This window comes from Mastigoproctus giganteus, chromosome 5 (assembly GCF_048544385.1).
Source record: "Mastigoproctus giganteus isolate SK-2022 chromosome 5, ASM4854438v1, whole genome shotgun sequence".
In the NCBI taxonomy this organism is placed as follows: domain Eukaryota; kingdom Metazoa; phylum Arthropoda; class Arachnida; order Uropygi; family Thelyphonidae; genus Mastigoproctus; species Mastigoproctus giganteus.
Window position 1 is genome coordinate 186,125,648 of NC_143579.1, and position 27,252 is coordinate 186,152,899.

Sequence of the window (27,252 nt, forward strand, 5' to 3'; positions counted from 1 at the left end):
CAGGCGATGGTAGTATGGTTTTTTCTCTCAGAAACTTGGGTTTTTCATCCAGCAAAATAGAATATTGACCTCAGAACGCAGTTTATAGACAATATACACAGAACAACATAGCCTTAGTCACCAATGCTCCTAAAAAAAAAAAAAAAAAAAAAGATATCATTACTGAAGACGTTCAAGAATTACTGGTGGAAAAAAGAGATTGGCAAAGCGGATTTCGTGGAAATGGCATTGGAGGCAAATCAAATCAATTCAGAGGATAACAGACAGCGCAATTGAAAATTCTGCTGAACTTCCAAATTTTATACTAAAAAGTATACGGAAAGGCATAAAATTAGCAATTAGAATCTTATTTTTTGAATTTAGATTCTTCAACTGAAAGGGGCCCAAACTTCAAAAGGGAGCTTCAAAAATGCTTAGTTCCACAAGATTAAATTTACAAAGATCTATCAAGCAAAAGCAAACAAACCCAGATTAATGATTTTTTAAAGAGAGCAGAAGACACATGAAATCTAGAATGGTGTATTTTTGTTAGCTCTTGGAATGTAACGCCCCTTTTTTGTACAGCTTCTTAGTCTCATATAACATGGTTTCGCACTACACAAGATTTTATAGGAACCTAACTACCGTGTTATATGAAGGTTACAAGTATATATAATAATATATAATATAATATTATATAATTATATAAATTAAATAATTATATAATTTAAATAATTATATAATATATAATAATTACACAAGCCAACAAAAAAAAGTTTTTTGTCATACCTCCACAATGAAAATATGTAATTCTGGAGGAAATAAAGGTGCTGATTCCAAAAATCACCATAAAAAGTCTCTATCACATCTACATCAAAAGATGTATGATCCCAGCGACCCTGGTACCATATTTCTATCATGGAAATATCTTGATAAAACCACTTCATCACTCATATCACCCAGATTTTCGGGGAAAATTCGAGATGGAAACAAAGAAAATGAATTTTCAATGACATTCAACAGTCCATGTTTTTGTAGCACTCAAGTAAATTAGACACCAATATTGCACAGTTTTATTCTTTCCTATTACCCAAAAAACCATGTACTACTGCCTTAAATGATCAGCAAGCTGTCAATTCAACCTCCTTTAACTGGGTTTCAAACACATTGTCTTTCAGGAGTTTCCTAATTTGGGGTCCTACGGAAATTCCTTCCTTAAGTTTGGCATATGTTAAATTAGGAAACACACTTCTCAAGTATGCAAATCTGTTGCCTTCTTTATCTAGTCTCTTAACAAAATTTTTCATCAATCCAAGTTTGATGTGCAGGGGTAGAAGAAGAACCTTGTTTGATTGCACTAAAGGGATATATTTTACATTACATTGTCCTGGTATGAACTCGTCCCGCTTGTCCAAATGCTGCAAAGCATAATGTTCTTCTGTCGCATGGCTGTCCCACAAACACAAAAAACAACAGTATTTTGTGAAACTCCCCTGCAAACCAACAAGCAGACCAATACCCTTAAGATCACTGCATATATTCCAACCATAATCCTGGTATTTTATAGCATGTAGAACCTTAGACATGCTTTCATGACTTTCTTTAAGTCCAACTTAATGAAAAAGTGATGGAAATTCATTGCCATTATGAAGCAAAACAGCTTTTAAACTTAATTTTGAGGCATCTATGAATAAACGCTATTCATCTGACTTATGAATGATGCCTAGTTCTTTCAGAAGTCCAAAAATGTCTCTGCAAAAACGCATACTGTCCTCTGTAGCAAATTATTTTGAAACCTTTTCATGTCTTTTTTGAAACACTGATATCTTTGTTCCTGCTGTGAGTATATTCCACTGCTGTAACCTAGAACCTAACAGTTCAGCTTGTTCTTTCGCCAAATTTATCTTGTTTGATTAAGTGCAAATCTGTTACCTTCACTACCTCACTACATGAACTTACTGGCTGACAGTCAACATCATGTGAAGCAGAGCCCTCAAGAGTAGGAGGGTGTGGCCCTCCTACTCTTGAGGGGCTGTTTATCTTTTGGATGATAGATTTACAACCTTGAGAACATGTCATGATCAGTTAATACTTGGAAACCTTGGCACAATCTACAAAAGTCCTCACCAAAACCACTGTGTGATCTCTTCAAACAATGGTGTCTAATGGTAGAAGTCTAATGATGTTTATCACAAGAAAGCCGAGGCCAGATTCAATGATTTTCGAAATCTACACATAAAAATTGGTTAAAAACAGCATTTAAGTTCTTGGGGGTAAAAATCGTGTTAGTTAGTGTTATTATAATAATTTTAATTACTGTTAAATTTACCTGTGTGTATGGGATAAAGTCCTGTCAGCAAAGCACCCCGAGTAGGGGAACATACTGGTTGCACATAGTAATCATTCAGAATTACTCCCTCGGATGCAAAATAATCAATATTTGGAGTTGGAATTTGAGAAGAACCATGGAAACTTATATCATTCCATCCCTAAAAAATTGATAATGAAATAACTTTATATGCAAATCAACATAATCAATTTTTAATGTAACTAGATAAAATATATTTGTATTCTACATAATGTGCATATATAACAGACACACAATAACAATTAAATAAGTTTTGGAAACAAAAACCTATCTTATTTACTAGCAGCCAGGGCTGTAGCAATAAAAAGGCAGAGAGTATACTACATAAAAGCAGCAGATGCAGGGTACATAAAAGTAAAATGCATACAGCGATGGTAATTAATCAAAAGACAAAGGTACATGCTATTTGCTCAAAAAAGCAGGGGTATAGGGATAAACCTTCAATCTTTGTCATCATGCACTTCAGTTCTCAATGAAAACTGGACAGAGAGAGGTAAAAGAATTTGTTCACATCTAATGTCAAAAAATGTAAATGTGCACTTTTTAAATAAAGGAGAAGTCTCCTTCTTTTCCTCTACTACTGCTACGTCTTGGACCGTGCTATAAAAAAGAAAACAATTAAAACATTAGTTTATTTTACAAAGATAAATGTTATAGAAAATATAACATCGAATGATTAGCAAACCTTGCAAATTTTTCATGGTCAGTCCAAGAGCAATTATATAAACCTTAATTCACATAATATAAATTATCATATAGAACTAGTGATTCTGGAGCAGTAGACAGAGAATTTGAGGTTAAAGGGCTAAAGATAAATAGCCAATGTCAATCTTTATAGCATACTACAGGAGTTAAATAACAAGAGGTAAGGATTATTTTTTCTATATCTTTTTCATGTCATTCATCATGCATAAATAGATAAGAATCAATACCTACTTTATTAATCAACCTGAATAATGGAATAGTGAGAATGGTCGAGCTCATTTACAAAAAAAATTTTTCAAGAATGATTTTAACAGCCAGCCTGTCATACAACCTTTAAAAATAGGTTTAATATACAGAGAGGAGGGGGAAAAACCACATTCTGTAATTTGCATCTGATATATTTATTTACCTTCAGTATATGATTATATGAACATACATATTTCCAGGTCCACTGGAAGCATAAACTAGAAATAAATACCAATTTTAATAAGCCTAAAACACTCAACCAGTACTGACCATCCATATCATTAAAGGTAATTAATAATTTCTGAATACAGGATACAGTATTTGTATTTCACAAATTCTGATCTCTGAACATATCAGTAATACTAAATGACCACTCTCATATCACTTTAGCAAATAAATTTATGTTATCAGGCAAATAAATCTGTGTTATCAGGTAATCTGTAAATAAATTAAATGAATCTAGAATAAATTTGCCAGCTGAAATAATGTGACATTTGTCCAAGTGTATAAATTTATATTTTGTCCAAGTTAATGTATTTTATTTTCTTTGTAATAATGATCTCAATGTTATTCCTTGATTTCAAGAATAACATTTAGGAAAGATAACACACTGCATAAGAGTAATACAAGACTGCTTCTCGGGATTTCTAAGATGTACAAACTAAAGGTTATAACAGTTTATGCACCAACATCGAGCCATGATGATGAAGAGGTTGAAGAAATGTACACTGAATTTGAGAGACTTCTAGATGAACAGAAAATTCACTACACCATTATTATGGGAGGAACTTCAATGCTAAGGTTGGAAAGAGACAAAACAGTGCAGAAAGGGAAATTATAGGAAATTTTGGAATTGGTGAAAGAGGTAAAAGAAGTGAAATTTGCAGAATCTCAAGGAATGTCAGTAATGAACACTTTTTTCAAGAAAAGGGTGAACAGAAAGTGGACATGGAAGAGCCCAAATGGATTAAAAACTAATGAAATCGGCTTCATCCTCACTAGCAGAAAATATATTATGAATGATGTTACTGTCCTGAACAAGGTAAAGGTTGGAAGTGATCACACAGAATGGTAAGATGCACATTTCATATAGATGTAAGAAAAGAAAGGGAAAAAACTGACTAGACTAAATAATACGAAAATCTTTGAGATAACAAAAGAGGAGAAAAGGCAGTATGTACTGGACTTTAGAACAAGTTTGAGCATTTGCAGACCTTTCAAGAACAACATATTGATGAGGAATTGATGAGAAATCCAAAGAAGAAAAAGTTAGCCAAGAAACACTTATCATGATGAACTGAAGACGACAAATGAGGGGCAAGATAAACATTGATAGGGGCAAAATTGAGTATACTCAGTTATGCAAAACCATTAGAAAGAGACTGAGAGAGGATATTAGCATTAGCAAAGGCACATCACCCAAGAAATCAAGCTTATATAGCATCAGCTAAAAAAAAAAAAAAACACCCCTTATTTCACCCATCCATATAAGAAGAAGTAACACAAGAAAAGTAGAACAAGCATTAATGGAAAACAGAGGACTTAATCAGCAGCCATGAGCAGTAATACAGAAAGAAAATGATACTGAAACTGAAGAATAGCAACGGTGTACTTATAAATAGCAGAAAAGGCATAATTCAAATAACAGAAGACTACCATAAAGAATTATATAAGGAGCGAGGGAATGAGGTCACCAGTGGGGAAGATGGATCACAAATTAGCAACACATACAATATACCTGATACCTTTCATGATGAGGTAGAACACGCACTGAAGAGAATGAAGAATCAGAAAGCATTAGCAAAGGCATATGAGGCAAGAAAACAAGCTTACACAGCATCAGCCAAGAAAAAAAAAAAAAAAAAAACTTCTCATTTCACCCATTCACTCACTAAATGTCTACTTCTGCCTTGAATCCATTTAATCTACAACTTCTACAGAAGTTTGTTAAAGCAATCAAATTTTCGGAGGGGTTATGCTATTAGTTAAGAAACATAAAATCCAAGGAAGTGAAGCCAGTCGATATCGCTGGACAGTACAGTGTCGAGTCAGCTTGGTGTGACATAAGCATTGGGAGATCAAAATTGAGAGTAGGAGTATGCTATAAGCCTCTGATGAGTATAATAAGAAACTGTACAGGGAAATAGAGTGGGCCAGTAAATCAGAGAGTCTTATAATGGGGGATTTTAATTTCCCAGATATTGACTGGAATTTGTGGGTTGGTCACTCACACACTAGCAAGGCTTTTGTGGATTTATTGGATGACTGTTTTTTACAGCGATGTGTTAGAGGAGGGGTGAAATGGATGTGGGTTTTTATTTTTTATTTTTTTGGCTGATGCTGCATAAGTTTGCTTTCTTGCATCATTTGCCTCTACTAATGCTAATACTAAACACTAGCTGGCTAAAGGCAAACTTCCTACAACTGTCTTTCCTCAATTTGTATTTACGTCCTCTCAGGCAATTATTCTGAGCAAGAGGAAGAATCCCATCAGCATTGAGCATGCTGAAACCATTCAAGGCCTTATATACCTCAATCAGATCACCTTGCAGGTGTCTAGTCTCCAGACACTGTAATTTGCAAAACTTGAGCCTTTCTTCATAAGAGTAAACCTTTGTTCCATTCACTAATCTTTTTGCACTTCTCTGTACTCGTTCCAGCAGCTCTACATCCTTCTTAAAATGAGGCCTCCAGAAATGTATACAGTACTTAAGGTGGGACCTGACCATTGCCTTATACAAGGGGATAATCACCTCCTTATCCATTCTAGAAAAATTCCTGTATATCCTTGACAAGACAACATCAGCTACTCTTGCAGACCATCTGCACTGTTAGAAAACTTCATATCTGACTGCACAATTACTCCCAGGTTCTTTTCATTCTCTACCACTGTTAGTGTAGTACCACACATTTGATACGTTACTCTGGGATTACTGCTACCCATATGCGGTACTTTATATTTGTCAATGTTAAATTTCAGTTGCCACCTCTCAGCCCATATGCTCAACTTTTCTAAATCCTGTTCCAGCAGCGTACTGTAATTAGTGTCGGTAACAACCCTGCTGACCTCCATATCATCTGCAAAGTTAGACATTAAGCCTGATATACCATCATCAGTGTCATTAATAAATAGAGAAATCGACAATGTCCCCAACACTGAACTCTGGAGGACTCCACTAATAACTGCTCCAATAATGGAGCAGTGTCCACTGATTACCACTCTGTCTTCTCCCACTCAACCATCCCTTTATCCATAGCAGCAATTTGCCTCCGATGCCACAATGCTCCAATTTATGCAGCAGTTTTCCATGTACAACAGTATCAATAGCCTGTCTAAGATCCAAATATATGATATCAAAACTATTCTTTGCATCAGGTTCCTTTGTGAGCACATCATAGTATCCAATCAAGTCAGTCAGACAAGACTTCCCCTTAACAAACCCATGCTGTGTCCAAGCTATAACTGAAGTCTTGTCTAGATGATCCTGCAGTGCTTCTTTAACCAGTGTCTCCATTAATTTCCCTGGAACAGAGATTAAACTAACAGGTCTGTAATTACCTGTGTCAAACTTTGATTCTCCTTTGTGAATTGGGGTCACATTTGCACGTCTCCAGTCCATTGGTACCTCCCCTGAGTCCAAGGAAGCTCTCATAATTATGGCTAAGGTTTTGCTTACATCCTTTGCTGCCTCCTTTAATATAACTGGATAGATCCCATCCACCCCAGGTGTCTTTGTTATGTTTATCTTCAACAATTTCTCCTCCACTTTACTCTCAGTTATTACAAGATTACCTAGCTTACTGCCAGAGTTGAATACACCCCTGGCATTCCCCTCACTGAATAACTCCTCATGTGTGAATGTCGATGCGAAATATTCATTTAGTTTGTTAGCTACCTGAGCAGGATCATCAACAGTTGAACCATCGATATGAAGTGGACCAATCTGATTCATCCCCTTCCTTCTAGAGTTTACATATGTAAAGAATTCTTTGCTGTTTTTCTTTGCATCCTTTGCCAAAGATTTCCCATAATCTGCCTTTGCTTGTCTAACCTCCTTTGTGACTTGGTTACAGACCAGCTTATATCTATCACAGGCTTCTGTGTCACGCGTTAATTTATATGTATCCCATGTATTTTTCTTCTCTGCCATGTGTCTCATTAGTTCATCTGACATCCATTTAGGCCTAAACCTTGAACAATATTTCTTAGTTGGTATGTAAAGCCTAGTAGCTTCCAAGATAAGTTCTTTGAATGCTTCCCATTTTGAATTTGCTGTTGGTAAAATCATCAGTTGGTCCCACTGTACAGAATTTAGATACTGTCTTAGACCATCGTAGTCGCCTTTACGAAAGCAAAAACCCTTCCCTTTACCCCTGATGATAGTTACCTCTTTGAGTAAATCCCACTTCAGCACACTGTGATCACTGCCACCTAGCGGTTCCTTTATCTGCAGATTCTTAATGCATGAAGAATCACTATTGATAATCAGATCAAGAGTATTACTCTCTCTAGTTGCCTCCCGAACATGTTGATGTGAAAAACAATCATCCAATAAATCCACAAAAGCCTTGCAAGTGTGTGAGTGACCAACCCACAAATTCCAGTCAATATCTGGGAAATTAAAATCCCCCATTATAAGACTCTCTGATTTACTGGCCACTCTATTTACCTGTACAGTTTCTTATTATACTCATCTGAGTCATTAGGCCTATAGCACACTCCTGCTCTCAATTTTGATCTCCCAATGCTTATGTTACACCAAACTCACTCGACACTGCACTGACCAGCGATGTCGACTGGCTACACTTCCTTGGATTTTGTGTGTTTCCTAACTAATAGCATAACACCTCCTCCCTTCCTATCCTGTCTATCCTTTCTGTACACATTGTACTCCCCAAATTCCAGTTCTGCATTCCTTATATCTGTGTGACACCACGTCTCTGATATCCCAACAATATCTGCCTTTGATGTTTTGAGAAATACCTCAAATTCATCAAATTTACTTACCAAACTCCTAGCATTGGTGTACACGCAAGTATACATGCACCTGTTCCTGTTCTTAGCTGCCCTAACACAACCCATGCATTTACTTGTACCGCAATGATTCCCAGCAGTCTCTGAAATATCCTGCATCTTGTTTTCCAGGCTGCTGCTCATTCCAATAGAAGTAGTGCAAGAATCACTTTCACCTCTGCCAGTGGCTACTGTTAATCTATTAGTCCTTTTATCCCCCCAAGCTAGCAGTTTTCTGATCCACCTAACACTGCCAGTGAATGGAGCATGTTGGGAATGGTGGGAGGTGTTTTACAAAGATCATTAATACATGAGTTGGAAGATAAATGTGATGCTAGCAGATCAGCTTTATCCTTGGCTGAAGTGACAACAGAACCATCTGATTTTGACAGAGGTGGGAGCAGAGATGGGCAAAAATTGTGGCCAATAGCTTTGGCAAGAGACCAGAATGCTCGGCTACCATTAGGGCAAGAAGTAAGTTTTCTACTCTTAGCCTGTTCAAACTCTAGTTTGGACTGATTAATAACTGCCTTACAACTGTTGCGAACTTTGGAGTACACAGAAAATGAAACTGAAGAATTGGAAACAAGCCAATTACGATATGCAACGTTCTTCTCTTGAACAGCCTTAGCACATTTATCGGAAAATCAAGGTTTAGATAAAGGATAAGATTTTAAAGTGGAGTGTGGAATAAAGGATTCCATTTCTGCAAGAATAATCTCACTGACACGATCTCCGACCAAGGAAAAGAAATCTCGCAGGTCATTCCATTTTGCATTCTTGTAATGCCAATCAATACGAGGTTGGGAATAGCCATGAGATAAAGGCTCCATTGGAGAAGAGACAATCACCAAGTTGTGATCTGAGGTGCCTAAAGGATCTCTCACTTCGACTGTGTATTTAGAAGGATTGTTTGTGAGAAAAAGATCAAGCATGTTCGCTGTATGGTTAGGATTGTCTGGTATTCTTGTAGGTAAATGAACAATCTGTGTAAGGTCATTAGTAACTGCAAAAGCCTCAGCATCTTGACCAGCTGGGTTGGTGTGACTAGAAAACGGAAGCCAGCTGGAGTTGTGAACATTAAAATCACCAAGGAAAATTACTTCACTGTTAGGAAAGTTGGACTGGAGAAAGTCAAGTTGCAAAGACAGAAAGTCAAGTCCTACCACTGAAGTCAGACTAACCAGTCTGTAGTTACCAATTTTACTCTTAGAACCACTTTTATGTATTGACGATACATTTGCATTTCTCCAATCCAAAGGAACCTCCCCATAGTTCAAAGATGCCCCTCATAATTAACTTCAGTGGTTCAATACACTCCCTCATGCTCTCCCTCAAAAGTACAGAGTATCCCATCAACTCAGGCAGCCTTACTTGTCTTTAAGACCTCTATTCATCTCCAAGATAGTATTAATATTAGCCATATGGTGCAAGGAAACCGTGAAGTTTTTGCTGCACTAGCTAAAAAATAAATTAATTAATTAAAATAAAATATCTATTTGACTCCCCCTCTTCACACAAGTACCTGTCCAGTTGACTTTTGAATTTCCTCATGCTGTCAGCCTCAACCACCCAAGGAGGCAACTTATTCCAGTAATCAACACCTCGTTGGCTGAAAGAAAACTTCCTACAATCCATCCAGTCTAGAGCTCCTACCCCATAATTTAAATTTATGCCCCCCCCAGGTTTTTCTCCTCTCAGTCTTATACACCTCAATTAGATCTCCTCTAAGGTGACTAGTTACCAAACTCTAGCCCACATATTTGAATTCTTTCCTCATATGGCTGTCCTTTTGCTGATCTTACGACATATTTACATCCTTGGACCTATTCAAAGAAGCTTGATGTCTTTTTTTTTGGTGAAATCTTTGTACTTAAACACAATATGCTTACAGTGTTCAAGTATGAAGATTTCACCAAAGTGCAGTCTTGCAGTTGACATGGTATTCACTGTATAGTGTACAGTGGTATTATGATTTCCTCATCTCTAAAAACAAAATGTTTAAAAAATCATTGATAAGATACCATGGATTCTTCCTTGCAGCCTATCTCTGCTGCTCAGATAAACTTCATGTTCTATTGTATCTTAACTCTCAAATCCCTTTCGTCCTCTATCATTTTTAATTCAACCACACCAAGTGTATGTTATTTTCAGGTTGCTATTCCCCAAGTGTAGGACATTTTGATGTATTAAGACTAATCTGGCCATCCCCGAAGTCTAAGTTGTCCAGAAGAAGTGCTGCTCACTGATTATAATCAATTATTCTAAGATTATAATCACTGATTATTATCAGTTGTTAATAATTATTAACAACTCCACTGATCTTGATGACATCGGCAAATTTTAACATCACACCCTGCATTCCTTTGTTGATATCATTTAACAAAATCAAAAACAACAATGGTTCCAGGATCAGTTATTGGTACAAATGGCTCCAACACTGAGACAGCATGAAACGCTACACCCATATCATTTAACAAAATCAAAAACAACAATGGTTCCAGGATCAGTTATTGGTACAAATGGCTCCAACACTGAGACAGCATGAAACGCTACACCCATATGATCTGCCAAACCAAGTAATATCTTGCGATTCCTGGACAGTGAACAAAAGCAAATCCATATTCCTGACAACCCTTTGATCTCATCAAACTACTGTTCTACTAGGCTGAAATCTGGCAAGTGAACAGGGTGGAAGGTAGGAAATGATTAGTGTCATACCTCACAATTTGTTGGTTGTCTGGCAGTTCCCTTAATTCCTTTTGGTCTTAGTGTGCCAGTTCACATGGTACTAAATGTGAAGTTATCATTTTCATGCATTATGGCAGTGGCAGCTGTACTGGTCCCCTGAATATTGTGCAGGTGTTCAGAATTGGAGTCTGGGCTCCTATGGGAAAAGATGAGCTGGCCCAGTGAGGCTATATGCTCCAGGGCCTTTGCTAGCTCTCAATCCGCCCCTCCATAAGTATATTCGTGGGTCAATTTGAATATTGCATGGGCTGAAAAAAATAAGAAAAAAAATCACAAGTAGAAATCTTACCCTTCTATGAGATCAGTTAACTACAGCTCTGATTGCAGAGACCTTTTAGAATGACTGCAGTGTCCAGATTTCAATCCCAACCTCTCCAATAATTGAAAAATTATGAACCTACCACCTCCACCAATTTGATTAGTCCATATCTTCTTGTTTCATTATATATACATACACAATGGTCCTGGAATCTGCCTTATCCAAATAGAACCAATATTCATCAGGAAAGTTCAGGCTTTTCTAGTCTTCACTTCTGTTGCTCCTTGATCCATTAGGCATATTTCTTTTGCATAATAGCAATAATACCATAAAAATTCAAATATTTCTGTGTAGTATATTGTCAGCTGGTACTGCACCAATTGTTTGCACTTGGCTAATACTCTAACATTGACCTATCACGGTGTAAACATGAGGTTATGCTATGACATTACAGTGTGTTACTGAGGCATATCTTATGATACGCGAGGCATTTACTTATGGAATGCAGCCATAATCAATTACAATGTGTGAACAGCAGCTTTTATAATTATTTCAAAGCATTAGCAACTATATATATATAGTTGCTAATGGTTGCTGGCAACTATACAGTATAGGTATTTCAATGGTATTTCTTCAACATATTCCTCAGTATTAATGCCTATATGTAGTAGCCTTTGAATATTCAACTTCAGGAATTCTTCTGCATAATTCTATGGTTTATTTATGCAATTTTTAACCTTTCAATACAATTTCAGATTATAATTTCACATTATAATATAATTTAAAAGAAGAGTGGAAGAGAACAATGATGAAAGGAAAAAAGTGACTAATCAAAGAATAAGGAAAGAAAAAGCAACTAAACATAAAACAAAACAACCGTGAGCCACTTAGAGTATACCCTCAATAATACTATTCTGCCAAAAAAAAGTATGAACATGTTGTTGTTTGTTATTTGGTTTTTAGGAGCATTAGCAACTAAGGCCATATTGCTCTGGGGATATGCAGTGGTCATTGGCTCAAACCCTGGTCTAATCAAAAAGCGTGTGCTACGCACTGCTGCTCCTACCCACCTGGCTACAGAGGCGCCGTATGAACATTTAACCTATTTCACCATCACAAATGTACTGAAAATAACCACTAGATATGTTTGGTATTGATCTACATGCACAGCCTAGAAACAACATTAGTACACAGTTTTAAATGTTTTTCACCAACCTTATGTAGAAATAAAACACAACAAAAACGAAAACTGGAATCTTGATAACTATGTATTTATAATAAATTATATTTGCCTGTATTTACAATAAATTATATTTAACCTAAATATATTTAAATATATTTAGGTTAAAATATATTTAAATATATTTAAATATATATAACATAAAATAAATTATTAATAAAATATATTTATATTTAACATAAAATAAATTATATTTATTTTATGTTAAATATAATTTATTGTAAATACAGGCAAATATAATTTATTATAAATACATAGTTATCAAGATTCCAGTTTTCATTTTCGTTGTGTTTTATTTCTACATAAGGTTGGTGAAAAACATTTAAAACTACAATATGAATATACCCAACCTCAGAGGCCTGTTTGAAGAATTAGTACACAGCATTGCATTCAATTTTCTAACAGTAGTGAGTACGGACTTGGATCGATCTCTCTCTCTCTCTCTCTCCTGGTGCAGCATAAGCCTCAGGCTTCCTTACACCATAAGGCTAATAATAATAATAACTAGGGGGCTCCACCCACTGCCCGCTTTGCTCACCAACCCCCACATGCTTTTCTACATAATATGTAGAGGTATGATGGAGTAAGTCAAATCTTTTCTATGTAAAAGACACACCTGTCGAAATACACTGATCAATATCTAATCTAATATATAAAAGAAAATAGAAAGTGTAAGAAAAAACTATAAAAAGTAAAATTGTGTGAATGTTGAGTGAATGAAAGTTATTAATTGCATGTTCTATCTTAGCCTCTTCAATGGACAGACTGATAGCTATGCAGGCCCTCTGGGGGGCCTCATGGTTATCCAAGCTGACACCATGCTGTAGCTTTTCCTAACTGCATGTTATGGGATGCTGACACTGGCCATTAGGGTAACCCCCCAGGCCAGCGTGGGACAGAGCTGCAAAAAGCAAGCTCCACCATAGGAATCTCTTTCCCTATGTGCTTTTATTCCTACCACCTGGGGTGATTGAGTCTCCTTCACCCAATCCCCTTCCCCCACCCTGTGTGGCTTCTACCCCCTTTTGCCTGGTGGCTCTCCACCAGCTTTTAATCTCACCCTCTGGCCCAGGATGGGTATCCTGTACAAGGGGTTCCCTCACTGTCACCAATTTTAAATCAGGTGAGTGCCTCAACTACTGCTCCCCTCTGTTCTCGACCCCTTTTATCCCACCCTCTTCCTATCTCCCCATTACCTCCTTTCCAATAAAAATTTTTTTCTCTTTTTGGGCTCTCCTTAGATGCCTAGGCTATCCCACAGTTCGCCCCACCAGAGCTTTCTTCTCTCCTAATGTGTCCTGGCCTGCTTCTCTGGGATGGTGACGTAAATTGGGGATGTTAGTGGCTCTCAACAGGCCCCCCAGGCTAAGTGGCCAGAGGAACAACACAACCCACACTAATACTTCATTAAACATACACTAACACACACCTTGGCCTTATGCTGAGTATTGTATTCTACACAGAATAAATATGCGGAGGTAGGGGAGACCCCAGTGCCATCAGACAAAAAACACTATGTTACTATGATTGATATCTAATCAGGAAATGGCCTATGTAATTATTTACCTGTGCATTTGTAGTGTGCAACATTCTCAAGGTCGAATAAATATCACTATGTAATCATTTACCTGCGTTTACATAGGTCACTTAGGAAAAGGCCTTTTGCTTCGGGTTCCTTAATGCATGACGAATATTGTTCCATCTAAAAGAGCAGGACTAAAATATTTAACTAAAATATTTACAAACTATACAAATATTTAAAATATTTACAAATATACAATATTCATTAATATACAAAAAACGTTACAATGGAACATCAAATGTTAGACAGTGAGTCACATGCATGAGGTTGGTGAACATTATGGAGGCAGATGTCAATAATATCGCTTCTCCCATTGGCTCGAATAAATATCACTAGGAGGAAAACTTTTTTTAATGTACAGAGAGATGATAATAATAAACTGTCCACTAACTGCATACTATAAAGTAAAAAAGTTGTGCTCAGCACTTACCAGGTCATCAACAACAAATATAATTATATTTGGTGGTGATGCTTCTAGTAGTGGGACAAATGACAATCCATAAATCATCCACATGGCAAATATCCAGGATGCACTAATCCATGACATCATCCTATTAGAGGGGAAAAAAAAGCAATTTATATATACAACATCAATTGAGAAATCCAAATATGTTTTGATCTTTAAAACCAGGCATAGTGATATATGAGTAAACAAATACTGATAAGTAATGTAACTTTAATAACAACAGCTTATATTACTCCACAGATCTCTTCTTCTAGCCTTCTTTTCACTCAGGTTGATCGTTATAAACAAGAAAAGCTTGCAACAAGCATAATGTTAGGATCTAACACTATGTTGTTTTTAGTGATTCTTGTTCATAACAATCAACACAAGTGAACAAAAGACTAGAAGAAGAGATCCGTGAAGTAATATAAGCTGTTGTCATTAAAGTTATGTTACTTATTCAAATCAAATTTTTACTAAGTTTAATATCAAATACTAATAAGTTCCTGAGCAGCATATACAGTGGGAAATATATGCTGATTTGGCCCTGTTAGTTTAGATAACAATATTTAAAAATGCTTCAAAAATATGGAATTTATCAATAAAGTTACTACATATAAAAGATTACCTCTTTCATTACATATATTCAAGTAATTATTCAAATACTATAAATATTCAGAATTATATATTCAAGTAATTCCTCACGTATTAAGAATCTTCAACCAAAGAAACTAGTGTACTAGGCAGGAGGTACCATAGGGGTACTGGTGTGGGATTCAGTCAAGGGAATAAATACTATCAAATGTAAGAGGATTTTGATTTCACACAGATGATAACAGTAGTCTTAATAAATTTTTTAATTATTTTTAGTGGGATCAACTGATAATGCTAACATATGCAAATACCAAATAGGAAGTGATCAAAAAAACTAATAAATTTTTTATGCTGCCTAAAGGATACTCCTTGTGATTTAAATTGATACTGACACAAAGGAAAGTAGAAAAGAATTTTTGCTTATTTGCTTATTTTAAACCAGATGGAAAGTATGAATCACATTAATCCACTATGTTCAATTATGGAGATCTCATCTGAAATGAGACATTGAGCTTCTTGGAAGGGTTCAGAGACAGGAAATCGAATAAGATTGGCAAATGGGCAACCATATAAGGAAAGCCTCCAATTAAATGGCTACAGAGTTTGGCAACCAGGCACCTCAGGGGGTGACCTGATTGGCATTTGTAGGCTCTGAGAAGGGTTATTAAAATGAATGAAGGCAGAATTTTCACTGTTATAAAGAATTCCAGATCTTGAGGGCATAAATTAAAATTATAGGGGAACAGGTTTAGACTACATTGTAGGAAGTTTTCTTTTATCCAGTGAGTCAATTGCTGGAACAAGCTGCCTGTGCAGGTAGTTCAGGCTGACAGTTTTATTAATTCAAAGGTCAACTGAATAGTTTACCATGTGAGGAGGGAAGCAAATAATTTGTATGCTTATTTACTCTTTTTTTTTTTCGGCCAATACCGCAAAAACCTTTGGCTTCTTTACACTATACAGCTATTACTACATATTAATTGCAAACTACAGGAACTCCCCGACTTACCTAATACTCGACTTAAGGAAATTCGACTTTACGTAAGTTTTTGCCAGCCGGTGCAAACTTAAAAAAATCGTGGAAATGTATTTTGAATCCTGTAGGAATAAATGTTATGTTTGTTTATTATTTAGGAGCATTAGCAACTAAGGCCATATTGCTCCGGGATATGCGGTGGTCATTCCCTGACCTTTCCACATCCTCCGTATTTGGTGGTCACGGGCTCGAACCCCGGTCTAATCAAGAAACGTGTGCTGTGCTATGCACTGCTGCTCCTGTCCACCTGGCTACGGAGGCCCCAGGAATAAATGGAGGTATTGTGAAAATATCATAACGTGAACCCAATAACACTGTTATTTATTTATTATTATTATTTTTTATTATTTTTTTTTTTTTTTGTAGTTATTCCAAGTCCTTGGAATTGAAAATTTCACTATATTACTAAGCTATTTATCTCTCTAAAAGGTCATATTTATAATGGAAATTGCACTACCCTTTCATCATTATCATACGTTCCCGATTATAACAATCAATTTTGAACGCCTTTGTGATATTTTTCTAAAGCACGTTTCTGGAGGTCATGACCATAAAAACAATTTGCACTTTCCGATTTATTGGGCTTTTCTGTTAGTGCATCTAATTATAAACGAGCAGTAAACACGATCTTATTGCATTTGCGATAATACCGATAACTGCAATCGTGTGGGTTTTTACGCTGTTATGATGAAATGTGTTCCACTTCACTGAAATCTTCAATCGTATAAAAAACAAATTTTCAGAAACTTCTCTTCATTCCTATTTACTTATTACAATGATGAAGGGAAAGCAACCAATGAAAAGTGCAAGTGGTGGTAGTGCCAGGAAACGAAACAAAATTGATTTAGAAATGAATATGAAAATGATTAAGAAGTACGAAGCAGGACAAATTTTGTCATCTATTCTATTACAAGGGAATTAGGTCTCGCTGCTTCAACAGCGAATACTATTTTAAAGGACAGTGCGCGTATAAAAGAACATAAGTTAAACATAAGAAAAGCACCTGGGGTGGATGGGATCTATCCAGTTATATTAAAGGAGGCGGCAAAGCAACTAAGCAAACCCTTAGCCATAATTATGAGAGCGTCCCTGGACTCAGGGGAGATTCCCACGGACTGGAGATGTGCAAATGTATCCCCAATTCACAAAGGGGGATCGAATGGTGACATGAGTAATTACAGACCAGTTAGTTTAACTTCTGTTCCGGGTAAAATAATGGAGTAACTGGTTAAAGATGCATTGCAGGATCATCTAGACAAGACTGCAGCAATAATTCAGACACAGCATGGGTTTGTTAAGGGAAAGTCTTGTCTGACAAATTTGATAGGATATTATGATGTGGTTACAAAGGAACTGGATGCAAAAAATAATTTTGATATCATATATTTGGATTTCAGGAAAGCTTTTCACACTGTTGCGCATGAAAAACTATTGTACAAATTGGAGCAGAATGGTATTAAGGGTAAATTGCTACAATGGATAAAAGGATGGTTAAGTGCCAGAAGACAGAGAGTGGTAATCACTGAGTGCTGCTCTTCTTGGACTAATGTTATTAGTGGAGTCCCACAGGGTTCGGTGTTCGGTCCACTGTTGTTTTGTATATTTATCAATGATATTGATGAAGGTATATCAGGCTTAATGTCGAAGTTTGCAGATGATACAAAGGTTGGCAGGGTTGTTAATGACAGTAATGGCAGTGTGCTACTGCAACAGGATCTAGATAATTTGGGCAGATGGGCTAAGAAGTGGCAACTGAAGTTTAACCTTGACAAATGCAAAGTACTGCATATGGGTAGAAGTAACCCCAGAGAAACGTACCAACTTTGTGGTGCTACACTTAAGGTGATAGAAAATGAAAAAGACCTGGGTGTAATTGTGCAGTCAGATATGAAGTTTTCTGAGCAATGCACACAGGCTGCCAGGGCAGGTCATGTGGTTTTGTCAATGATATATAGGAATTTTGCTAGCAGGGAATAGGAGGTGATTGTCCCTCTGTATAAGGCAATGGTCAGGCCACGCCTTGAGTACTGCGTACAGGTCTGGAGGCCTCATTTTTGGAAGGATGTAGATTTACTTGAGCGTGTACAGAGAAGGGCAACAAGATTGGTGAGGGGAATGAAGGGATCCTCTTACCAAGAGAGGGTTAAGTTCTGCAAATTGCAGTGGCTGGAGACTAGGCATCTGCGCGGTGATCTGATTGAGGTGTATAAGGCCTTGAATGGGTTGAACAACCTGAATTCTGATGGGATCCTTCCACTTGTTCAGATTACGAACCTAAGGGGGCATAAATTCAAATCGAGGAAAGACAGATGTAGAATCGATGTGCGGAAATTTTCCTTTAGCCAGCGGGTGGTTAATTGCTGGAACAAACTTCCATCTGTCGTTGTGGAAGTTGATAGGTTGAATAAATTTAAGGAGGAACTGGACAGGCATTTGGAGGGAATGGTGTGATTTTTTTTTTTTTTTTTTTTTTTTTTTGGCTGATGCTGCATAAGCTCATACACTTGCTTTCTTGCATCAAATGGCAATGCTGCTACTACTACTACTACATGTCAGAGGATCGACACACTTAAGATCAACAGTGTTCAGGTGCTATATTGAAGGTGGAACAGCTATTAATAATATGGATGGAAAATCAGATTCAGAAGCTAAGTGCCCCTGAATTCAACGGCCATTCAAGCAAAAGCAAGACATATTTATGAAGATATTAAGGATAAGTATGGCGAACCCCAAGCCAAGTTCATGGCAAGTGACAGGTGGTTTAATAGGTTCAAGCATCGCGCTGGTTTCCAAAACAATTAAGTATGCGGTGAAGTCGCCAGTGCCTATTCTGCAGCTGCAGAGAAATTTTGTGATGTGTTGGAAAAAAATATCGATGAAGGCGGCTATTCAACGCAGCAAATTTTTAAAGTTGACGAGACTGCTTTGTGTTAGTTAAAAAATGCCGCATCGAACATACATTGCCAAAGAGGAAAAGAAAATGCCAGGTTTCAAGGCTTCAAAACATAGGGCCACGGTCTTGCTTGGAGCTAATGCAGCGGGAGATTACAGATTAAAACCACTGCTTGTGTACCATTCTGGAAATCCTCATGAACCAGAGTTCATGGATAACAATCTCTCTCTTTGAGGATTGGTTTAAATGCTGCTGCATTCCAAAGATTTAAAAATATTGTAAAGACAATGACATTCCTTTCAAGATTTTGCTTCTATTAGATAATACTCCTGGACATCCTACGCATCTAGATCATTTCAATTCGAACGTGAGAGTCATATTTCTACCGTCAAACACAGACTTCACTCATCCAACCTATGGATCAGGGTGTTATTTCAATTTAAAAGCATACTATTTATGCACGGCATTTGCTCAAGCATTGTCTGCGGTAGACGATGAGAAAACTTTTACAATAAGAGACTTGGAAATCTTACAATATTTACTACGCCATCTTAACCATTAATAAGGTTTGGGCGGAAATTACTAAAAGTTGTTTTAATGGCGCATGGAAGTAAAATATCCCATGGCACGCAAAAGGTTTTGAAGGATTTGAAAAAGATGAATCCTAGGAAGAGGCTAAAGATAAGATTGTAAAGGTTGCAGAGATACTTCAGTTGGAGGTTGATGCCAAAGACGTGGAGGAGTTAATAGAGGAAGAAGAAGAGAAGGAATTAACTAATGAACTTATTGACTGGCAGACAGCGATAGTGAAAGAAGAAAATGCTGACGAAGCTCAAGGTGAAACAAATGAGGAGCCGAGGCGCTTCGTCACCAGAGAGATGGCAATGGCATTTTGTGAAATTGCATTGGCAATGGCGAGGTTTGAGAAGAAGGATCCTGACAGCGAATGATTCTTAAAAGTTAACAGAGGGATGAATGATATGCTTTTGCTTGCTACAAAGAAATCTACGATGAAAAGAAAAAAAGCCACTATCCAGTCATCCATGTCTGCGTGGGTAGCACAGTGGTATCGTCACCGTCCTCCCCACACCGGGTGGAAAAGGCCCGGGTTCGAATCCCGTCGATGACGCCAGGAACTTCAGTGGGCTTTTTTCACTCCGTGGCTGAGTTAGTCGGTCTCAGGCGTAGATAGCAAGGTTTTTTCCCTCAGAAACTGAGGTTTTTTCTTCCAGCAAAACAGGCAAATCGACCAGAGAACACACGCAATTTACAGACACGAATACGGGTTAATGTAATCATTTACGGGTTACCCTAATATAGTAATTTGATATCCAGTCATCCATTAATATGTTCTTTCGTAAGGTTGAGCGGCCAACCCCTTCTAAATCTCCACAGACCTCAACCTCCGCAGCGGCGTAATTATCAGCTGAAGATGTCGATTCTGGCAATGATGCTCGAGAGGTAAAACTTACTCACGTTATGCCTGTCTCCTCTCTCTTTTTGTAATTTTATAATTTTGAATTTTTTTTTAAATTGCATACTTTTGTAATTTTTCCTTTGCATGAGATAAAAAATTGAATAAATATAATAAATAATTCTATTCACATGTTTGTCGAACATTTCTTTTTTTGATTCAATCAATTCGGCGAGCACAGTTGTGAGTGCTGCACAAGAATGCAGGAAATTCTGACTTACATAATGTTCCGTGGAACACAACCATTATATAAGTTGGAGTTGCTGTATTGATGATTCCACATAAGTTGTTGATCAACTAAATATGTATTCTGCATCCACATTCACGTGCACAGAAGTTTTCAGAGATGGGATATTGTTACTTCATATTAATTGCAAACTACTGATGATTCCACATAGGTTGTTGACCAACTAAATATGTATTCTGCATCCACATTCACATGCGAAGCGGTTTTCGGAGATGGGATACCAGAAATCTACCTAATTCTGACTAGGAGCTAAATAATTTTATGAAAAATGAAAGGAAGAGAAGCTGATACAGCTAAATGTAAATAAGGAATGCGAGACTGATGGAGCTCTCCAGCTACATTTAAAAAGAGCAATAAAGGGAATTAAATCAGTAGCTAGAATAATGAGAACATGCTTTCATTTCAGAGGTTTCCAAAGACTCAGGGTTGGTAAAAAATGATGTGGGTAATTACTGACTTGTAAGTATGATTTCTGTGCCAGGGAAAATAATGGAGTTGACAGTTGAAGAAGTAAATCATGTTCATCTCAATAGGAATGTAGTTATAAGGCAGCATGGTATTAGCAGTAACAATAGTAATATCAGTAGTATTGTCCATGTGATGTAAGGATGCAAGGCACCAGCCACAAAAAAAAGAAAAGAAAAACACCATTTTCTCATACCTTCCAATATTTTGTCCAAATATTCCTTAACGTTTTCCTTTCGTCCAAATCTTCCTTGGGGTCCAGCAACCCCAAGATGCTGTGAATGGATCCAATCAGCAGCTGTGAAAAATCAAAGCACACAGGGTCACTTTGACCCCATGCACCTACATTTGAAAAATCGGCATATAACAATTCCAAAGTGCTCATTTTTTTGATCCCATCTTTATTTTTAATATATTCTGGACAGAACTTCAAATACTGATTTTTACATTAAAAACACTTTTTAATTAATTTTTGATTAAAACTGTCTTTAGAACTATCGGTGAACAAAATGCAAATTGAAAAACTCACACGCTTCAACAAACATATGTCATTGGATGCCAGCCTGCCAATAACAGAAGCACATACCACATGAAACGTGCATGTCAATAGTTTGATTCCAGATAATGTTCAATATCACAAAGCTAGAGTTTTACTGAGTGGTGGAAAGCAAGTGTCAGTAAAGCCACCTTGCTATCAATAACTATGCATGACAGATGCCACTCAACATTTGTATATAATCAAGTGGTAGTAGTAAAAGTGGTAAATAATGCAAGAAAGCAAGCTTATATAGTACCAACCAAATAAAAAAACCTACACACTTCACCCATCCATACCCTCCAAGAATTTTCCTAGTTCTCCCTTTATTGATTGGAGGTTGATCGTTGGAAGTTGGTTCCAACAATCAACCACCCACTGGCTGAAGGCAAACTTCCACACATCTATCCTGCAGCAATCCTTCCTCAACTTAAATTTATGCCTGCTCATGTGTGTAGTCTCAACAAGAGGAAGAATGCCATTCACATTCAGCTTACTCAATCCATTCAAGGCCTTAAACACTTCAACCAGATCATCCCCACAAGTGCCTAGTCTCCGGATGCTGCAATTTGCAGAACTGAAGCCTTTCCAGGTAAGAGCACCCTTTTGTTCCCTTCACCAATCTAGTTGCCCTTTTTTGTACCTGTTCCAGCAGATATACATCCTTCTTAAAAAGTGAGACATCCATACCTGTATAAAATACTCAAGACGTAGCCTAAGCATGGCCTTGTACAAAGGGATAATTACTTCCTTATTCCTGGTAGCAAAGTTTCTCTATATCCTGAAATAGGCCTCTGAGGTTGGGAAAACTCATATCACAATAATAAACTCGTACACCAACCGTTTAAATTGAATTAAGAAAATTTTAATACTGTAAAGTATAGTACAAACAATGTATTTACAATTAATATAAAACTTAAATTAGATTAAAATAAATATATAAAACATTTAAAATATATGATAGAATTAAAGCGCTAAAACTCGTACACCAACCGTTTAAATTGTTGGTGTACGAGTTTGAACAATTTAAACGGTTGGTGTACGAGTTTGAACAATTTAAACGGTTGGTGTACGAGTTTGAACAATTTAAACGGTTGGTGTACGAGTTTATTATTGTGATATGAGTTTTCCCAACCTCAGAGGCCTATTTCAGGATATAGTTAGCAGTTATGGCCATTCCGTATTACAACACATCCGACAGTTTCAGAAGCATAGTATAAGAGAGGCTAGACAGAAGCAGCACCTGAGATTTGCGTATCGCTGTGAGACACATGGACTTATACCAAGTGGATTTAGGGTCAAGGCTCCGTTCAAAGATGATCGGTTATCGAGGACTATTGTTTGGTATCAGAAGATTATATTAGTAGTAGTATTAGCAGTAGTGTATCTTCGTGGCATTTGGCGCTAATAAGGAGGTTGGTGTTGGATAGAGTTACTAGAATAGCCGACACCTACAGACAGAGGCAGATCAATAAGTTTTTATTCATAATCTGAGTAGTAAGCAGCTAACCAAGAAACAGGAGGGAGTGTTGAATTTGGGGACCAAGTTTGCACTTATACATCCCGAACCACCTATTGCTGAAATAGCCATAGGCATTGAAAAGGCAATTGGTAAATCACCGGCAATTTTGGCTAATGAAATTCGGGTTAAATCTGCTGCTATTCTGAGTCAAGCTAAGATGGCGCCTTTTAACCTTAACCTTACTCAAAGAAGAGCATTTAAAGAACTTTAGCATTAGCATTAGCATTAGCATTAGCAGAGGCATATGATGCAAGAAAGCAAGCTTATTCAGCATCAGCCAAAAAAAAACAAAAAAAAAAAAAAAAACCCACTCCCATTTCACCCCTCCGTTCGTTCGAAATACCTGTCCAGTTGAGCTTTAAATTTGTTTAGGCTATCAACTTCAACAACCAGTGATGGAAGTCGGTTCCACCAACCAACCACCCGCTGGCCAAAGGCAAATTTCCGCACATCTATCCGACATCCGTCCTTCCTCAATTTGAATTTATGCCCTCTGAGGTGATTATTCTGAGAACGATGAAGAATCCCATTGGCATTGAGCATGCTCAAACCATTCAAAGCCTTATACACCTCTATCAGATCACCTCGCCGGTGCCTAGTCTCCAGACTCTGTAATTTGCAAAACTTAAGCCTTTCTTCGTAAGAGCAACCCTTTGTTCCATTTACTAATCTTGTTGCCCTTCTCTGTACCCGTTCCAGCAGCTCTACATCCTTCTTGAAATGAGGCCTCCAGACCTGTATAGAGTACTCAAGATGTGGCCTTACCATTGCCTTATACAAGGGAATAATCACCTCCTTATCCCTGCTAGAAAAATTCCTGTATATCATTGACAAGACACCATGAGCTACTCTTGCAGCTCGTCTGCACTGCTCAGAGAACTTCATATCTGCCTGCACAATTACCCCCAGGTCCTTTTCATTCTCCACCACTGTCAGTGTAGTACCGCAGAGTTGATACGTTGCTCTGGGGTTACTGTTTCCCATATGCAGCACTTTACATTTGTTGATGTTAAACCTCATTTGCCACCTCTCAGCCCATCTGTTCAACCTGTCCAGATCCTGTTGCAGCAGCATAGCGTCAGTATTGCCCTTAACGACCCTGCCAACCTTTGTATCATCTGCAAACTTGGACATTAAACTTGATATCCCATCATCAATATCATTCATAAACACCGAAAACAACAACGGACCCAACACTGAACCTTGAGGAACTCCACTAATAACATTAGTCCACGTTGAGCAGTGTCCATTGATTACCACTCTCTGTCTTCTGCCACTCAACCATCCCCTTATCCATAGCAGCAATTTGCCTCCAATGCCACACTGCTCCAATTTGTGCAGCAGTCTTCCATGTGCAACAGTATCAAAAGCCTTTCTAAGATCCAAATATATAATATCAAAGTTATTCCCTGCATCCAGTTCTTTTGTGACTACATCATAGTATCCAATCAAATTGGTCAGGCAAGACCTGCCCTTAACAAAACCATGCTGCGTCTGAGCTATAACTGAATTCTTGTCTAGATGATCCTGCAGTGCTTCTTTAACCAGTGCCTCCATTAATTTACCTGGAACAGAAGTTAAACTAACAGGTCTATAATTACTTGTGTCAGCCTTTGAACCTCCTTTGTGAATTGGGGTCACATTTGCACATCTCCAGTCCATAGGTACCTCCCCTGAGTCCAAGGAAGCTCTCATAATTATGGCTAAGGGTTTGCTTACTTCCTTTGCTGCCTCCTTTAATATAACTGGATAGATCCCATCCACCCCAGGTGCCTTTTTTATGTTTATCCCCAACAATCTCTCCTCCACTTTCCTCTCAGTTATTACAAAATCATCCAGCTCACTGCCAATGTTTACTTTACCTACATCATTCTCCTTCCTGAATAACTCCTCATGCGTGAATGTAGATGCAAAATACTCGTTTAGATTGTTAGCCACCTGAACAGGATCCTCAACTGTTGAACCATCAATATCCAGTGGACCAATCTGATTCATCCCTTTCCTTTTCGAGTTCAAGTATGTAAAGAACTCTTTTCTGTTTTTCTTTGCATCCTTTGCCAAGGATTTTTCATAGTCTGCCTTTGCCTGCCTAATCTCCTTTGTGACTTGGTTACAGACCAACTTATATCTATCATAGGCTTCCATGTCACCCATTAATTTGTATGTATCCCATGCATTTTTCGTCTCTGCCACATGTCTCATTAGTTCATCTGACAACCATTTAGGCCTAAACCTTGAACAATATTTCTTAGTTGGTATGTAAAGCCTGGTAGCCTCCAAGATTAGTTCCTTGAATGCTTCCCATTTTGAGTTTGCTGTTGGTAACATCATCAGTTGGTCCCACTGTATAGAATTTAAATACTGTCTCAGACCATCATAGTCGCCTTTACGAAAACAAAAACCCTTCCCTTTACCTCTGATGGTAGTTACCTCCTTGAGTAAATCCCACTTCAACACACTGTGATCACTGCCACCTAGTGGTTCATTTATCTGCAGGTTCTTAATGCATGAGGAATCACTACTGATAATCAGATCAAGAGTATTGCTCCCTCTCGTTGCCTCACGAACATGCTGATGTAGAAAACAATCATCCAATAAATCCACAAAAGCCTTGCTAGTGTGCGAGTGACCAACCCACAAATTCCAGTCAATATCTGGGAAATTAAAGTCCCCCATATAAGACTCTCTGATTTACTGGCCCACTCTATTTCCCTGTACAATATCTTATTATACTCATCAGAGTCATTAGGCCTATAGCACACTCCTACTCTCAATTTTGATTTCCCTATGCTTATGTCACACCAAACTGACTCGACGCTGCCCTGTCCATCGATGTCGACTGGCTTCACTTCCTTGGACTTTATGTGTTTCTTAATTAATAGCATAACCCCTCCTCCCCTCCTGTCCTGTCTATCCTTTCTATACACATTGTATTCCCCAAATTCCAGTTCCGCATTACTTATATCTGTGTGACACCACGTCTCTGATATCCCAACAATATCTGCCTTTGATGTTTTGAGCAATACCTCAAATTCATCAAATTTATTTACCAAACTCCTAGCATTGGTGTACACGCAGGTATACATGCACCTGTTTCTATTCTTAGCTACCCTAACACAACCCATGTGTTTACTTGTACCGCAATGACTCCCAGCAGTCTCTGAAATATCCTGCATCCTGTTTTTCAGACTTCTGCTCATTTCAATAGAAGCAGTGCAAGAATCACTTCCACCTCTGCCACTGGCTACTGTTAATCTATTAGTCCTTGTATCCCCCCCAACTAGCAGTTTTCCGACCCACCTAACACTGCCTCGACAGCATCAGCAAAAATTCTTGCACCCTTTCTATTTAAGTGTATCCCATCCCTGTAGAAGCAATCTCTCCTGTTAACAAGTACAGTCCAGGCTGAAAAAAATTCTACCCCTTGAGCCTTGCACAATCCCTCCAGGGCCGAATTGATCGACAAGGCTCTCATCATATACTCCCTCCTATCGTGTCTGGGCAGAATTGCAGACACTTTCAAGTTCAACCCTAATTCACGGCTTTTTTTCAACAGTGACCTGTACTTGCTAAGTAATTCCGCCGGTCTCCTACTCTTAATATCATTAGTGCCAACGTGTACAACTATATCACCTTTTGTGCCCTTAAAAGATGATATCCGTTCTACAACGTCATCAACCTTTGCCCCTGGCAGACATACCCTGGTCCTATTCCACCTATCCTTTTTACAAAGGATGTTCCCCGTTTTGGCTTGTGGAACTGCACGATGTTATCCTAGCGGTAATGATGACCATTCTTCCATACTGCGAGGAAACCGTTTCTGCATGAATCCTTTGAGATATTTTTATTGTTTTTTGTTTATGCTTTTGGCCGAGTTAGTTGGTACCTTGCGAGGGC

At 37.7% G+C, this 27,252-nt stretch overlaps 1 protein-coding gene across 1 annotated transcript in view; it reads right to left on the reverse strand.

The window, feature by feature from the left end:
• The window catches only part of LOC150085929 (arylsulfatase B-like), a 167,309-nt gene that overhangs the window by 129,642 nt on the left and 10,415 nt on the right, over window positions 1–27,252 (reverse strand). The window contains exons 2-3 of the mRNA XM_090373587.1: window positions 14,575–14,695; window positions 2,309–2,468 (exon numbers count right to left, since the gene is read on the reverse strand). Of these exons, the coding sequence (XP_090229713.1) occupies window positions 2,309–2,468; window positions 14,575–14,695 (281 nt within the window). The remainder of the gene's footprint in view (window positions 1–2,308; window positions 2,469–14,574; window positions 14,696–27,252) is intronic.